The sequence below is a fragment of the Rhincodon typus genome, chromosome 45 (genome assembly GCF_021869965.1).
Source record: "Rhincodon typus isolate 14 chromosome 45, sRhiTyp1.1, whole genome shotgun sequence".
Lineage (NCBI taxonomy): Eukaryota > Metazoa > Chordata > Chondrichthyes > Orectolobiformes > Rhincodontidae > Rhincodon > Rhincodon typus.
The window spans coordinates 7,219,565-7,234,213 of record NC_063376.1 but is presented as its reverse complement, the minus strand read 5'-3'; the positions used below and the strand labels follow the sequence as shown (position 1 = coordinate 7,234,213).

The following is a 14,649-nucleotide window of genomic DNA, read 5'->3' as shown; positions in this document are numbered from 1 at the left end:
GTCCTCCCTGGACTGACCTATCTCCTCCCTAACTCCCCACCTGCACTCACCTTTACTGTCTCCATCCCCGCCTCTTTGACCTGTCTGTCTCCTCTCCACCTGTCTTCTCTTCTATCCATTTTCTATCCGCCTCCCCCTCTCTCCTTATTTATTTCAGAACCTCCTTCCCCTCCTCCATTTCTGAGGAAGGGTCTAGGCCCGAAACGTCAGCTTTCCTGCTCCTCTGATGCTGCTTGGCCTGCTGTGTTCATCCAGCTCTACACCTTGTTAACTCAGTATTGAAGCCTTGTTGTCCAGAGCACGCTGCATCACAGACATGCTTTCCTATAATGTTGCAATACAGGCACCTACCCAACAATGTGGAAAATTGCTCAGGTATTTCCCATACAATGGAATTTGGCAAATCTAACTTGGCCTATTACAGACCCATCAGTCTACTCTTGATCATCGTACAGTGACTGACGGTTTCAAAAAAGAGTGCTATCAAGAAGCATCAACTTAGCACTAAACTGCTCAGTTGCATAGGTTCCGCCAGGGCCACTGAGCTCTTGACCGCATTACAGCCTTGGTACAAAAATGGACAAATCTATTGAATTGAACAACTGGAGAGTGAGGCGAGAATGACTACCCATGATATGAAAGTCATATTGGACGTGTGTGATGTCAAATACCAAGACTGCAATCAATGGCTAGTTGGAGTCATACCTGACACGTAAGAAGTTAGTTTAGGCTTTTGGAGGTCAATCATCTCAACTCCACAGGAGTTCTGCGGGGGAATTTTCTGCACCCAACCATCTCCAGCTGCTTCATCAATGAAATTACCTCTATCATCACATCAGAATTGGGATGCTTGATGATGATTGCACAATGTTCAGCATCATTCACGACTCCTCAGAAACCAAAGCAGTCCTTGTAGATCTCCTGGACAATGTTGAGGCTTAGGCTAAGGTATGGGAAGTGAAATTTACACTACATGGCAGACAATGACCACCTCCAATAGTAGGACAACTATCCACTGCCCCTTGACGTGTTACCATTCAATTGAGTTACCATAATGAATCTCATCCCTTAAGAGTTCCTTGGTCGAAATTCCATGTTACTGCCCATTATGATATTGTGGGTCTATCTGCAGCACATAGACAGCAGAATTGCACGTTAGCAGCTCACCAGCTGCTCCTCAACTGGCATTCTGGGATGACGACAAATGTTGAAAAAGTCAGTGGTGCCCAATTCCCACAAGCGAATTTGAAACAAAATGCCAAAACCTTGCCTCTTAGACTACGTTGAAACAAAATACCAATATCTTAATGAAGAGGCACAGAAAGAAAGAACATACTCCAAATTGTATAAAATACACTTCAATATAAGGTTGGGTTGTAGTTTGGATTAGGGTTAGGATTTCGGGTTGGGGTTAGAGAAGTGGGCATTAATTGCCTCATTGCAAAATGCACCATGTACTGGCACTGGAGTTGGGTTTCAGAGTTAGGATATGTACAGATGCAATTCTCCACCTGACAAGTAAATCGTAAACTGAGTAAACATTGACTTCAAAACTTTGCCTTCACCAACTGGCTGTCAGACACTGAACTCTAGGGATCCGACTAACTCAAATGGACAGACAGACATGGCTCAGATTATTGAAGATTGTATTTTTATCTGGGAATCGGCAGAACCAGAATGATTCTGTGTTTCTGGATTCTGTGCAGCTTCCAGAGCAGCAACAATTAAGTTAACTGAAACAACAAGGTCCATGGTTTACTGAAAAAGAATCCAAATGAATCTATTCATTATTTATGGAATTTTTCTTTTCTGCATGCACTTTTGGCTTCATTGCATAATGGTGGAACTATTGCTGTCTCCTGAAGTTTGAGATGGTTGTGTTTTGCCCACCATAGTAATCACATCATAGTCAAACCTGTTGAGGTAATGTGTTTGTGCAAGGTAATGTTACTAACAGCGATGTCAGGTGTAACTGTATCACGGGAGGCTTACACTCTATATAATTCGGATCGATTGGAATGGATCAGTTCACAGTTCCTGCCAGTAGTCTGAGACAAAGAACAACTGAAATTGCTAATCTCAGAAATGGCATATCCAATTGTCTGGAAAATAGAAGATGTTTTCTATCCTCTTATTTCAGCCATTGGTGTTCCTGGTAAGCTGTTATTGCAAGTGTTCCTGAAGCAAACTGGTGATAATTTTGCTGTTTAACTGTCATGAGTTACCACTGTGTGTTTTGAACAAAGACCTTTTCTATTCATTAAATGCTGCTAATATATCTGCTCCTTCTAACCTCCAGGAAATTTATTTTACCCTTAATGATGGAGTATTAACCTCCTTTGCTTACTTTATTTGCTTGTGCTATGGAGTCCAAAATACACTGTTAGCAATTGTGTTTCGAGTGCGTTATTATTGGAAAGCATGTTATATGTCAGTCTACATCTGTCTTGCAAAATCAAAGCTGGACATTTTGCCCTAGTTCTGTTGCAATGTTGTTTGATTCAGGACAGGATCTGAAAATATTTACTTCTACTTCAATCTCTTCCCTCACAGTTAACTTGGTGGCAATAATAATCCTGTCACGAGGAAAGTGTGGTCTCTCTACTTCCGTAACTCGTTACTTGATTGGAATGGCAGTTGCTGATCTCCTTGTCGTCATCTTTGATGCCATGTTGCGATACACTTTTTCAATTTATTTACCAAATTCATTCCTGAAAATTACTCCCGTGTGCAGTATTGTTTCTGCCTTGGCGTTAGCAGCCACAGTGATTTCTGTCTGGCTCACAGTCACATTCACTTTTGACCGATTTGTGGCCATTTGCTGTGAGAGATTGAAAACAAAATTTGGCACTGAGAGAACTGCAGCGACATTTCTAGCGACGGTGACCGTGCTGGGCTGCCTGGAATCTCTACCCTGGTATTTTGTATATCAACCAAAATACTTCATTGACAATATTCCATGGGGTTGCAAGAGTGTATCGAGTTATTACACTTCCCCTGCATGGGCTGCATTTGAAATCATCAACTACATTTTAACCCCTTGTGTGCCATTCTTTCTGATCTTGCTGTTCAATGTGCTGACTGTCAGACGTATTTTAGTGAGCAGTCAAATCCGTAGGGGTCTCCGTGGCCAAAGAAGTGGAAAGAAGCAAAAAGATGTGGAGTTACAAAACCGGCGGACGTCCATCACTTTGCTGTTCAGTATATCGGGCAGTTTTGTGCTTTTGTGGGGGACCAAGCTTGTGTTCACTATTTATGGACGAATTTCAGATATCCAACATTATGACTACTCCGATACAGACCCTTACTTCATCACAGATCACACAGCGAAAATGCTGCAAGTGCTCAGCTCCTGCACCAACACGTGTATATATGCTGTGAGCCAGGCTAAATTCAGGAAAGAGCTGAAGAATGCAATGACATACCCCTTCAAGCAAATTATTAAATCATGGAACATTTTGAAGAGTTTGAAACACGTGAATTAAATTTCATTTCATATTCCAACATCTACAATCGCCACGGGGCAAAGAAATAAGTTATCAGCATCACAGTCTTCAGTCTGAGCCGATGTCTAATGCGTCTAAGCATGTAAGATCCTAAACAGTTTTAACTGCACATGGAAAGAATGTTTTCTCTTGTAGGTCTGCGGATACTGAAGAATCATGGGGGTGTCGCTGTTTTAGAATAAGTGCTTGCCATGATATGAGATGGGGAGAAGTTTTGTTTTCTCTGAGCGATGTGCAAGTTTGGATCTGCCACCAAAAAGTGGTTGTTGTATGGGGGTCTGTCGTTGAATATTTTTACGTTGAAGGTCGATAGATTCTTGATATTAAAGGAAATGAAAGTAAAATCGGGAACGCAGAAACTGAAACGTCAATAAATGTGCCATGATCTGATCAAATGACTAAGTAGGCTTAGGGATAATAGTATACTTCTGTTTCGACTTTGTATGTTTGTACGTTCATGAATGTTGTAAGCTCAACTCCAATCTATTGTGCCGAGCCACGTAAAAATGAATTCATGTGAGCAGTTATATCAAGGGGATACTTTAATTTTCGTCCCGAATTGTGTTAGTGGGAAATTTGACATATTCGTGAATGGCGACATTCCATCTTTTTGGACATTACATTTGCAACATTCTGAAGGAGGTGACAAACAATGTTAATTGTGCCTTAATTATGTTTTCCCTCTCCCCCACACTCACACCATTGAGAATGAGGAAACAGGAGCTAGAATCTATGAATTGAGCTATTCAGTCACTCTTGCTCTGCATGCTACTCGACCTTAAATACTAGTTAACAGAAGCACAAATAGGCTTTTCAGAACTTCAAGTCTCCTCCGCCAAATAACATGATTATGGCTGACCATTGAACTCAGTGGCGTGTTCCCACACTCTCACCCATACACTTTGTTCCCTTCAGCCCAAAGAACAATATCTAACTCACTCTTGAAGACATTCAATTTTGTGACATTAACTGCCTTGTGTGGCAGAGAATTCCACAAGCCCACCACTCTCTGTGTAAAGACATTTCTGCTTATGTCAGTCCTAAGTTCCCTACTCCGTATCATTCAACTGTGACCCCCTTGTTCTGGAGGCCCCCATCATGACATCATCCTCCCTGTGTTTGCCCTGTCTAATCATGTTTGAATTTCTCCAATTTCGATGAAATATACATCAAAACATTTTTCTCCGCTATGGTGAATATAATCCTAAAAGACCCATTCTCACTTCATGCATCAGTCCTTTTCCCCCAGGAATCAGTCTGGTAAACTATCGTTGCACTCTCTCCACAACCACAACATCATTTATCAGATAAGGAGAATAAACTGCACAGGATATTCACGGTGTGGTCTCACCAAGGCCCTTTACAATTGTAGCAAGACATCCCTGCCCGTGTACTCCAGCCCTCTTGCTCTGAAGGTCAACATTCTATTTGTCTTCTTCACCTCATGCTGCAGCTGCATGTACACTTTCAGCGATTGGTGTAGGAGGGACACTGAAATCTCGTTCCAGCATTGAGAGATTTTATCTGCAAGGTTCGTTTGATGTGGTTGCAATTGATTATCCTGAAATGAAAAAGCTTGAGCAGAGTTTTTAAAGCAGTGTGCAAGATTATGAGGTGAGATAAAACAAACCCATTCTCATGATCAGATAGTACAAGGACTAAGTAGATACATATTTCAGGTTTTGAGGAAGAGATTTGTGGTGAGCGTCGAGTTGTGAGTGGTCATGTATGGAGTTTGTTACCCAAATAGATTCTAAAAGTAGAAATCATGCAGCCACTTCTTAAAGATTTTCCATAGCAATTTTCCTACTACTACATTATAATGACACCGTGACCTCAACACCTTCAATAAAATTTCCATTCACGTTCACAGGAGAGCAGAGCATCACAAAACCTCCGTCGGCAACAAAAATCCAGACGTCCCAAACTGAAAATCAGTCAATGGCAAGACCCCACTTCAGCAAGTTTAATTAGGGGTTTATTGTATTCATGAGATGTCAGTGTCACTGAATCGGCCAGCATTTCCTACCCATCTTTAAAAAACTAAGTATGAGACAACCCGAGAAGTTCACTCAAGCCATTTGAGAGGGCTGATAAGACTCAAGCACATTACTGTTTGTCTGGAGTCATGAGTTGGCCAGACCTGGTAAAGATGGCACATTCCCTTTTCTAAAGTTTATGAGTGAACCAGAAAGGGTCCCGAGCCAATGATTATGTGGGCAACGTGAAGCTTGACTTTTGATTTAGATTTTACTGAATTCAAGTTTTACCATCTACATTTGATTGAATTTTAGTGTATTTCTGCAAACTGTTCAGCTGTTCTCTTTTAATGCATTCAGGAGGTGTCTAGATCGAGCACTTTGGGCGAATGGGATCAAAGGTCATGGGGAGAAAACATGTACAGTCTATTGAGTTGTACCATCAGCCATGATCGTGATGAAGGACCGAATGGCCTCCTCCTGCTCGTTTCTTCTATGTTTCTACGTTTCTATTCCTAGCTCAATTACATGATCACTGTTCCACCAGGCAGAACTTGGGGACTCTTGTGTTAAGAAACGCATATTAGTGTATTGTTCTTCTGAATTGAAGACCAGAAAATAAATTTCCAAAACATCAGCTGTGATGTTATGTGATTTGACCCATGAGCAATATTAATTTACTAGGACGACTGAGGTCGATTTTAGGTCAGGGGTATAGATCCTATTGTGGCAATTGAATGTGAATGTGATTTGAGCCGAACGTCATCCTGTGTGGGAGAAGCAATCCACTGATCGATGTGACTGGGACAAGGACTCATCTACCTCATTAAACACGTCTGACTGAAGAGTTATCATTGAGGGTTTACCAGGGCAAAAATAGAAATTGTTGGAAAAGCTGAACAGGTCAGGCAGCATCTGTGGAGCAACATCAGAGTTAACATTTTGCATCGAGCGAACATTCCTCAGAACGGGTCAATCAGATTTTACAGAGTTTACCAGGATGTTTGCATTCAATGTTAAATCAGATACTCATAAAAAAAAGTGTCTGCAGAAAAACTCAGAGTGAAATACATTTTTCTAAAGATGTATAGCATTTAATATTTGAAACCGATGCATTACTACAACGTGCATTTTCCAGGTAAATGTCGTGAAAAATTTACTTTGAATACAATCCGAGATACAACAGCCAACACGTATGTGAAACGGACGTGTCAGTAATTTTACGCAGCATCTCCTGGGTTAGCAGTAATGATATATTACAGGATATGCTGGCCTATGGGGTTGCTAAGTCATAGAGTCGTCAAGTCATACAGCACAGAAATAGACTGTTCAGTCCAAGTCATACATGCCCGTCACATTTCCCAAGATAAACCTGTATTATTAGTCTGCACTTGGCCAATATCCCTCTCAGCCTTTCCTGTTCATGTATCTGTACAAATGTCTTTTAAATGGTGTAACATTACCTGCCTCGACCACCTCCTCTGGCAGTTAATTCCACAAATCCACGCTATTCCACATACCCACCGCCCTCTGTATGAAACAGATGCCTCTCAGGTCACTTTGAAATCTTTCCACTGTCTCTTTAAACAAATGGCCTCCAGGTTTGAACTGGCCTACTTCAGGGAAAAGACCTAAGCTTCTCACCTTATCTATGTCCCTCATGATTTTATAACCCTCTTTGAGGTCAACCCTCAAACTTTTTCTTTCCAGGAAAAAAAGCCTACCCAGCCTCTCCTAACTAAAACCCTCTAGTCCTAGTGACATCCTTGCAATGTTTTTAAACATCCTCTCCAATTTAATCATATCCTTCCCACAGCAGGTAGACCGGAACTGTACACTGTACTCCAAAAGTCGCGCCACTAATGTCCTGTACAATGGCAACCATGACCTTCCAATTCTGAGCAATGAAGATTGCGTGACAAACGCCTTCTTTACCACCCTGTCTACCTTGGATGCAACTTTCAAAAAAACTATGTACTTGCACTCTTAAGTATCGCTGTCCAACAACATTCCCAAAAGCCTTACCATTGGCAGTGTTATTCCATAGTTTCCCTTAAAGCAGAGAAGTCCAAAGGTTCTGATTTGCATGCACAAAGTAACGAGGGATGTCTACGAGATTGACATGGAGATTTCCCCTTCGTATAGGGTTCGATGACCTGAAGACATAGATTTAAGATAAAGAGCAGGAAATTTAGAGAATTGTAGGAAAACTGCTCTCACTGACAGGTTGTGGATATCTATAACTCACTGTCTAAATGGCTGGTAACAGAATAACGCCTGAAGATATTTAAAAAGGACTTATATGAGAGTTTGAAATGACAAAACATCCTTGGTTTCAGAACAAGTGCTGAAAACAGAGATTAAATTAGATGTTTGATGACCATTCCAGGCTGGAGGGGATTTGATGGTTTTGTGGCACTGTGAATGGACTGTTATTCCACAGACTCGGGTGATGGTCTGGGGACCGAGCCTTCAATCTTGCCACTGTAAGGAGGTAATGCGAATTCAATCTTGAAGGAATTATTATTGCTTAAATGATGTGCAAACAGCACAATTCGCAACCTCATGGTCTGGAATATCTCCCACTCAGCCAATCCCATCAAACAGCATAAGCAGTAAGGGATAGACAGAGCAAAGTGATCCCACAACTAATGAATCACATCTAAGTCCTGCCACATCCAGACCTGAATGGTGGTGGGCAATTCAAGAACTCATTGGAGGAGGAGGCTAAACAAATATCCTCATCATCAATGATGGAAGAGAACAAATGCCTTCACAAAAAGAGTGAGTAGGTCACCTTCTCAAGCACAACTTGGGAATGACAATAAACGCTGCTCAAAGCAGTGACACGCACAACCCATGAATGAAGTTGTTTTTTGAGAAAAAATAACTTGCTACCGAGTATCTTCAAGGCTTGGCAAAATTTTCTTCTTCGAATTGGTTGCAGACGTGTGAAACCATTTGAACTGAAGAAGTTAAATTAAATGCCAGAACTTATTTCCTCTTTTCACGAAATGCCGTACAGTATGTGTTTTATTTAGTTTAAGGAAAGATTCCTGGATATTAGGTAAATTTCACAAATTTTGCGATTGGTTTATCGTGCTTTCATTTTCTGACCAGTGTGAATATCCAAATATTGTTGGAAGGTTGGAATCATTAATTCCAAATAATACAAATTACTTGTCTTCAATGAATTGTTCAATACCGTATGTTCCATGAATGCTTGTTGGTGTGAATTGGAGATCTGGAAAGATGGGGAAAATGGGAATTTTGAAAAGGTAATTCACTCTGCTAAGATCTGAGAAAACTGATGTCAAAGAGTTTGGAAAAGGTAAAATGCAAAATGCAAGCAGACTTTTCCTTTGCTCAGAAAGAAAATATAACTCATGACCCCTTTCTCCTGTCCAGGAGGAAGAGGGAGCTGCTAACATAATTATGTCCAGGAGACATCAGATAAACTAGTCCATCAGCTCAGAGCATTTAGGTATTTAATATATATAATTTACTGTGATACATGGACTAATTAACCCATTCTGCTTGAAGAGAGATGGATGGATACATTTTCCTTTATCATTTCTTAATTTACCAGCAGCTTCGAATTCCTGAATATGTCCGCACATTTCCAGCTTTGCTGCTATACAGACTGGATGTCAATGTTGGGTGCAATGATGAGATGTATTTCTCCCTTGATATTGTTGCAAATTTTGGAAGGCTACTTGTGCATTGGTATACAGGAGGTTAGAATTTGGCGTTTGTAAAATGGAAGTGATGATGAGCAAACCCAACGTAGCCAAAGGCCTGGTAGGGATAAATACAAATAAATCAAAGCATTTCCAAACTTCGATGAAAAAGATCTCGGAGCCTTTCTCATTTTCTTTGAGGAATTGGCGAGGCAGACAAACTGGCCACAAACTGTGTGTGTAATGTTAATTCAGACTAAATTTTCAGGCGGGTCTACTGAGGTGTTTGCAGCGCTGTCAGAGGAGTTGTCAGAAGAACATGAAACAGTAAAACAGGCTATTTTGAGTGTCTACAGATTAGTACCGGAAGAACAGAAATGTAAGAAAGGAACCAGATCAGAATTATGTTGAATTTGAAAGAATTAAAAAGAGCCACTTCAATAGCTGGATGAGAGGATTAAAGACAGAAAAGACAAATGAGGCTCTTAGAGATATTATTCTACTGGAGGAGTTTAAAAACTCAATTCCAGAAGTGATAAGAATGCATGTTGAGGAACAGAAAGTTAAAACAGTGAGAGGAGCTGCAGAAATGGTGAATGAATATGCATTAGGTCGAATTCTAGCTTCTGACAGCAATTTCATTCCGTGAGGGATAGAAATTGGGAAACAGGGAGATCCTTTGATAAAAAAGAAGTCGGTCACACTGAGAACAGTATACCACATGTGGAAAAACGAATCCCAAGAGGGTGGAAAAGAGGTGGAAGGCCTCCGGTGTTTTCACTGCAGTAAAGTGAGACAGACAAAGGCACAGTGCTGATTGGTTAAGAGAGGCACTGGGAAAATAGATGTGGCCAAAGAGGCTAAACCAGTTGCATTATTTAAGGCCATGAAGGAAATCCCGAGAGAACTCAAGGAGTTGCACGAGAGTGCACAGCCTGGTCACGGCTGGATCGAGAGATAGAATTTGATCTTTTCAAAGACTTCACATGTATGCATCAGATTTACTCGGGTAGACTTGGGAGTAGGTAAACGATTTAAAATATTAAGAGTTAATTGATCTCGTCAGTCTCCAATAGTAAGAGATGAAAATATTTGCACTCTTTCTGAAATATTGCCCAATAGAGTGCTAATCTGTGGAATAAATAGAGAAAGGAGTAGTGTTCCTCTGTTTAAGATAAGGCGAGGAAATCCAATCAAGACTGGTGATATGATGGCGTCAGTGATGGAAAAAAATGTCCATTCCAGGATTACAGTTTATTTTTGGAAACAATATAGCTGTATCACAAGTGGGTGTAGTATCCATCGTAGTGCAAAAGCCAAAAGAAATCCAAGGAACTGAGAAGTTAAAACGAAAATACCCTGGAATTTTTCTGGACTGTTTGGTCAGAAGATACCATGGCATAAGTTAAAATAAGAAGTGAAACCAAAGTGAAAGATGAAGGAGTTAGCTGGCATTCTGTTTGATGAGATGTTAAAGGAAAACCCTCTGCAGGTAGAGGGTCAGGCAGGGCTGTTTATTTCTGAAAGACTAATGAGTTACAACAAAGAGATGAAACGATAACAGATTTATATCATAACGTCTTCCTGAAAAGCAATCAGAGTGCATTCCAGAATGCTATTACCTGAAGGATAACATCTTAAAGGGGAAATTGAGACATCAGCAGGTTTGTACAGAGGAGAAATGGGCGGAAATTCACCAGGTTGTGTTGCTGGTAGCATAAAGACAGGAAGTATTGTGGTTAGCACCAGAATTACCACTAGGAGTTCGTCCTGGAGCAAGAAAGATTCAGGCGAAGATACACAAGCATTTTCATTGGTCGGGGTTACATAATGTCCGTTGAATCCTGACAGTGTGGAAATTTGTCCTTTGGCCAAACAAGTCCACACCGACCCTCAGAGGATCCCACCCAGACCCATCCAACAACAACTCACCTCTTCTACACATCGCTGAACACGATGAACAACTTAGCATGGCCAATCCACCTAGCCTACACATCTTTGGACTGTGGAGTTAGTCGGAACACCCACACAAACACCAGAAGAATGTGCAAACTCCACACAGGCATTCACCCAAGAATGGAATCGAACCTGGGCCCCTGGTGCTGTGAGGCAACAGTGCGAACCACTGAGCCAGCGTGATGTTGTTGAATTTCGCCATCCCTGGCATTCATGTCAGATGGTCAGAAAGGCATTGGCAGTGATAAAAGCAGCATCCTGCATTTGAAGAATCCTTGACACGGGTCATGATTGATTGTATAGGTCCCCTCCCTGAAACCAAAAGTGGGAACCAGTTCCAGCTAGCCTGAATGGATGAGTCTTCCACATTTCTGGAGGCAAATTCATGATGGAATGTCAAAGTAAAAAGGGTTGTGGAGGAGTTTCTTGCTTGCAGGGAGATTCAGTCAGACCAGAGGTTCAATTTTACTGTCAAATCATTGAAGATGGTCATGGATATTTTGGGCGTAAAACAGTTTTTATCAAGTCTGTACCATCCTGAATCCAACGGATCATTGGAAAGGTGGCATCAAACCCTAAAGATCATGTTGAAGGCTTATTGTCAGGATTACCCAAATGATTGTGATAAACGTATCCCATTTATATTATTTCCTACTGGATATGCTTCAAATAAATTGATTCAGTTCACACCATTTGAATTGACATTCAGACACAAAGTAAGAAGGCCTTTAAAATGAATTAAGAAAATGTCGATAGGTCCAATGTCAGAGATCACACAGTTATATTATGTATCTGAGGTGAGAGAAAGGTTAGACAGAGCAGTTGAAATCGCAAGACAACATTGAAGGTGCCACAGCACCTAATGAGGCCAGAAGCATAGAAGAAAGATAAGTTTCATAAGTTTACCCATGAAGATAAAGTAATGGTGCTGTTATATATGGTAGGAGATACCAACAAAGCAATGTTTAGTGGTTCCTTTCAGATTGAGAAAAAGTTAAATCAGGTGAATTATCTCGTAAAGATACAAGCTAGGAAAAAAATGATCGAGCATGTTGTGTCAACATGCTGAAACCTTACTATGACAGGGAAAGCAAAACGGTGAAACGGGTATTAGTTACTGCCTCTCAGAGTGAGGAAACAAATCCAGATGGTTTGGATTTTGATGCACCTCACAATAAACTGAATTATGAGGATGTCTATAAGGAATGGGATAGGACAGCGATCTATCTGTTCTATGAACAGCGAACTGATTTGAAAGATTTTTTACAGTGCTTTGAGGATGTATGTAGAAATAGAATAGGGAGGATTGTGCTATAGTACATGTGGTTGATGTAGCGAATGCTGTTCTCATAAAACAACACTCCTTTCGGGTTAATCCTGTCAAAGCAGTGCAATTTCAGAAGGAAGTGCAAGCAATGGTCCAAGAAGACATCATTGAGACGAGTCAGAGTGAGTTGAGTTCACCAGTAATGCTGGTTTCCAAACCTGATGGTGCTCAACAATTCTGTGTAGATTATCAGATGGTCAACGCTGTGACCAAATCAGACTCATACCCAATTCGCATGGTGGAGGACGGTATGGAGAATGGAGGAACAGCCAGCTACATCACAAAGTTGGACTTACTTTGTGATTACTGTCAAGTACTTTTGTCAGAAATGCAGTGAAAGCACTTCCTTCTTTTGTAACGTCCAATGCGCTGTATCAGTTTACAGTAATGCCCTTTAGAAGGGTACGAGCCACTTTTGAAAGGCTCATGAACAGAGTTCTGGCAGGATTGACTAATTCTGCCATTTATATAGACAACTGAATTATCTTTAGCCATTCGTAGAAAAATCACATGTTGCTTTGGCAGAACTCTTTGAAGGACTATGTAAGGCAAAGTTGGTCATAAATTTGACAAAGACAGAATTTGTGAAGGCAGAAGAGACATTCTTAGGGCACCACATCAGATAGGGACGAATGACACTGAGGAACGTGAAGATGAAGACCATTCAGGAATTTCCAAGATCATCCTCGAAGAAGGAAGTGCTATGATTTTTAGGATTGAACGGATTCTACAGGAAATTTGTACCAAACTTTCATAGTTTACTGGCACACTTGATGAATTTGTTAAAAAAAAGAGCACGAAATTCCAGTGGACAGAACAACGCCATGAGGCATTTGAGAATTGAACCAGCATACCAGCTTTAACCACGCCACATTTTTAAACGCCTTCAAAATTGCCAGCGATGAAAGTGATGTGGGGGTTGGATCTGTATTGTTACGGGAGGATAAATTGTGGAATTGAAAGGCCAGTCAGTTATTTTTCAAAGAAACTCAAGTTACTCCTGAAATGAATATTCAACTATTGAAAAAGAGTTCTTGAATTCGATAATGACCTTAAAACATGTTAATGGTTACACTGCAAACAAAGCATCAGAGACGATTATGTATACCGATCACAGTCCTTTGATATTTCTTGAAATATTTAAGGACAAGAACACGAGATTACTTCATTGGAGTCTCATATTACAATCATTTGATTTACAGCCAGTACATGCTGCGAGTTGCGAAAATATTATCACACTGTATTTTATCGTGAATCAAAAAGACAAATGTTTATATAAGATAGAAATGGTGGAGTTCTATGTTTTATATGTATAAAATTGGTATAAAATTTGTAACTCCAGATGAATGAGTTTAGATCCTGTAACATAATACAGTTAAGGATTTTGTTTGAAAAAAAGAAGCCATCTTTTTCTCATAATCGTTCATTTTTTTGTCTTACAGGGGCATATGTCGCAAAGTTGGATAAAATACTTGTGTATTGGGAGGCAGGATGTTATAATTTGGTGTTTGTAAAATGCTTCTGGAGAAAGCATTCCGTGGTTCCTGTAAAAGATCATGTGCTTTTTCTGTGCTTAGAGGTTTGAAGTGGAAGTCTGTGAGCAGCAGATTGAAAGTTTGCAAGTATGCAGAAAGCACCCAAACTGAAAAATTTGTATCAAACGGCCTGCAGACCAAGCAGTATTTCTTTTTTTACCAAGACAGCATGACTTTGAATTTAGTCAATCAATTTGAACCAGGCCCTTAGATGCTAAAAATTTGTTAAAATTAAATCTAATGGTTTTGATAATGTACAAACAATCCTACTGTAAGGAATATTGATATGTCATCAAGAATATAATGGAAGGGGGCAGTAGGACAGAGATAACGGCCATCCACCAGAGCTAACAGACCTCAGCTCTCAAAAGACAGTCGCTTGGTCTCGAGGCGTCCTCTATGTCTCGTAGTATGCAGCATCTATTCAGCAAAGGTACCTCTTGCACAACTAGTTAATATTCCTGACAGAAGAATCAATGGAGAAGGCATTCCTGACTGAAGAATTGATAGAGAAAGCACAGAATAGCCCAGAGGACATGTAACCTGACTGTAATTTCAAAAGACTAAAATCTTTTTTTCAACACAGTAGGGATTCGTATTTATTGGAACAGCGTGCTATTGGAATCTTGCCTAATTCAGGAATAGTTAGGAGTTAGCAGAGGATTA

General features: G+C 40.4%; 1 protein-coding gene across 1 annotated transcript; it reads left to right on the top strand.

Annotated features, from left to right (window-relative positions):
- The first annotated feature begins 2,085 nt into the window (after positions 1-2,085).
- LOC125487783 (probable G-protein coupled receptor 139) lies at positions 2,086-3,485 on the top strand. The gene is made up of 2 exons (XM_048620050.1): positions 2,086-2,155; positions 2,554-3,485. The coding sequence occupies exons 1-2, from the start codon at positions 2,086-2,088 to the stop codon at positions 3,483-3,485; spliced, it is 1,002 nt and encodes a 333-aa protein (XP_048476007.1).
- The last annotated feature ends 11,164 nt before the right edge of the window (positions 3,486-14,649 follow it).

Excerpts from the sequence above, each read along its gene's own strand:
- LOC125487783 (XM_048620050.1), top strand. The coding sequence starts at position 2,086 with ATGGCATATCCAATTGTCTGGAAAATAGAAGATGTTTTCTATCCTCTT. Across the intron at positions 2,156-2,553 it reads TTCAGCCATTGGTGTTCCTG|TTAACTTGGTGGCAATAATA; the intron begins GTAAGCTGTTAT and ends CTTCCCTCACAG.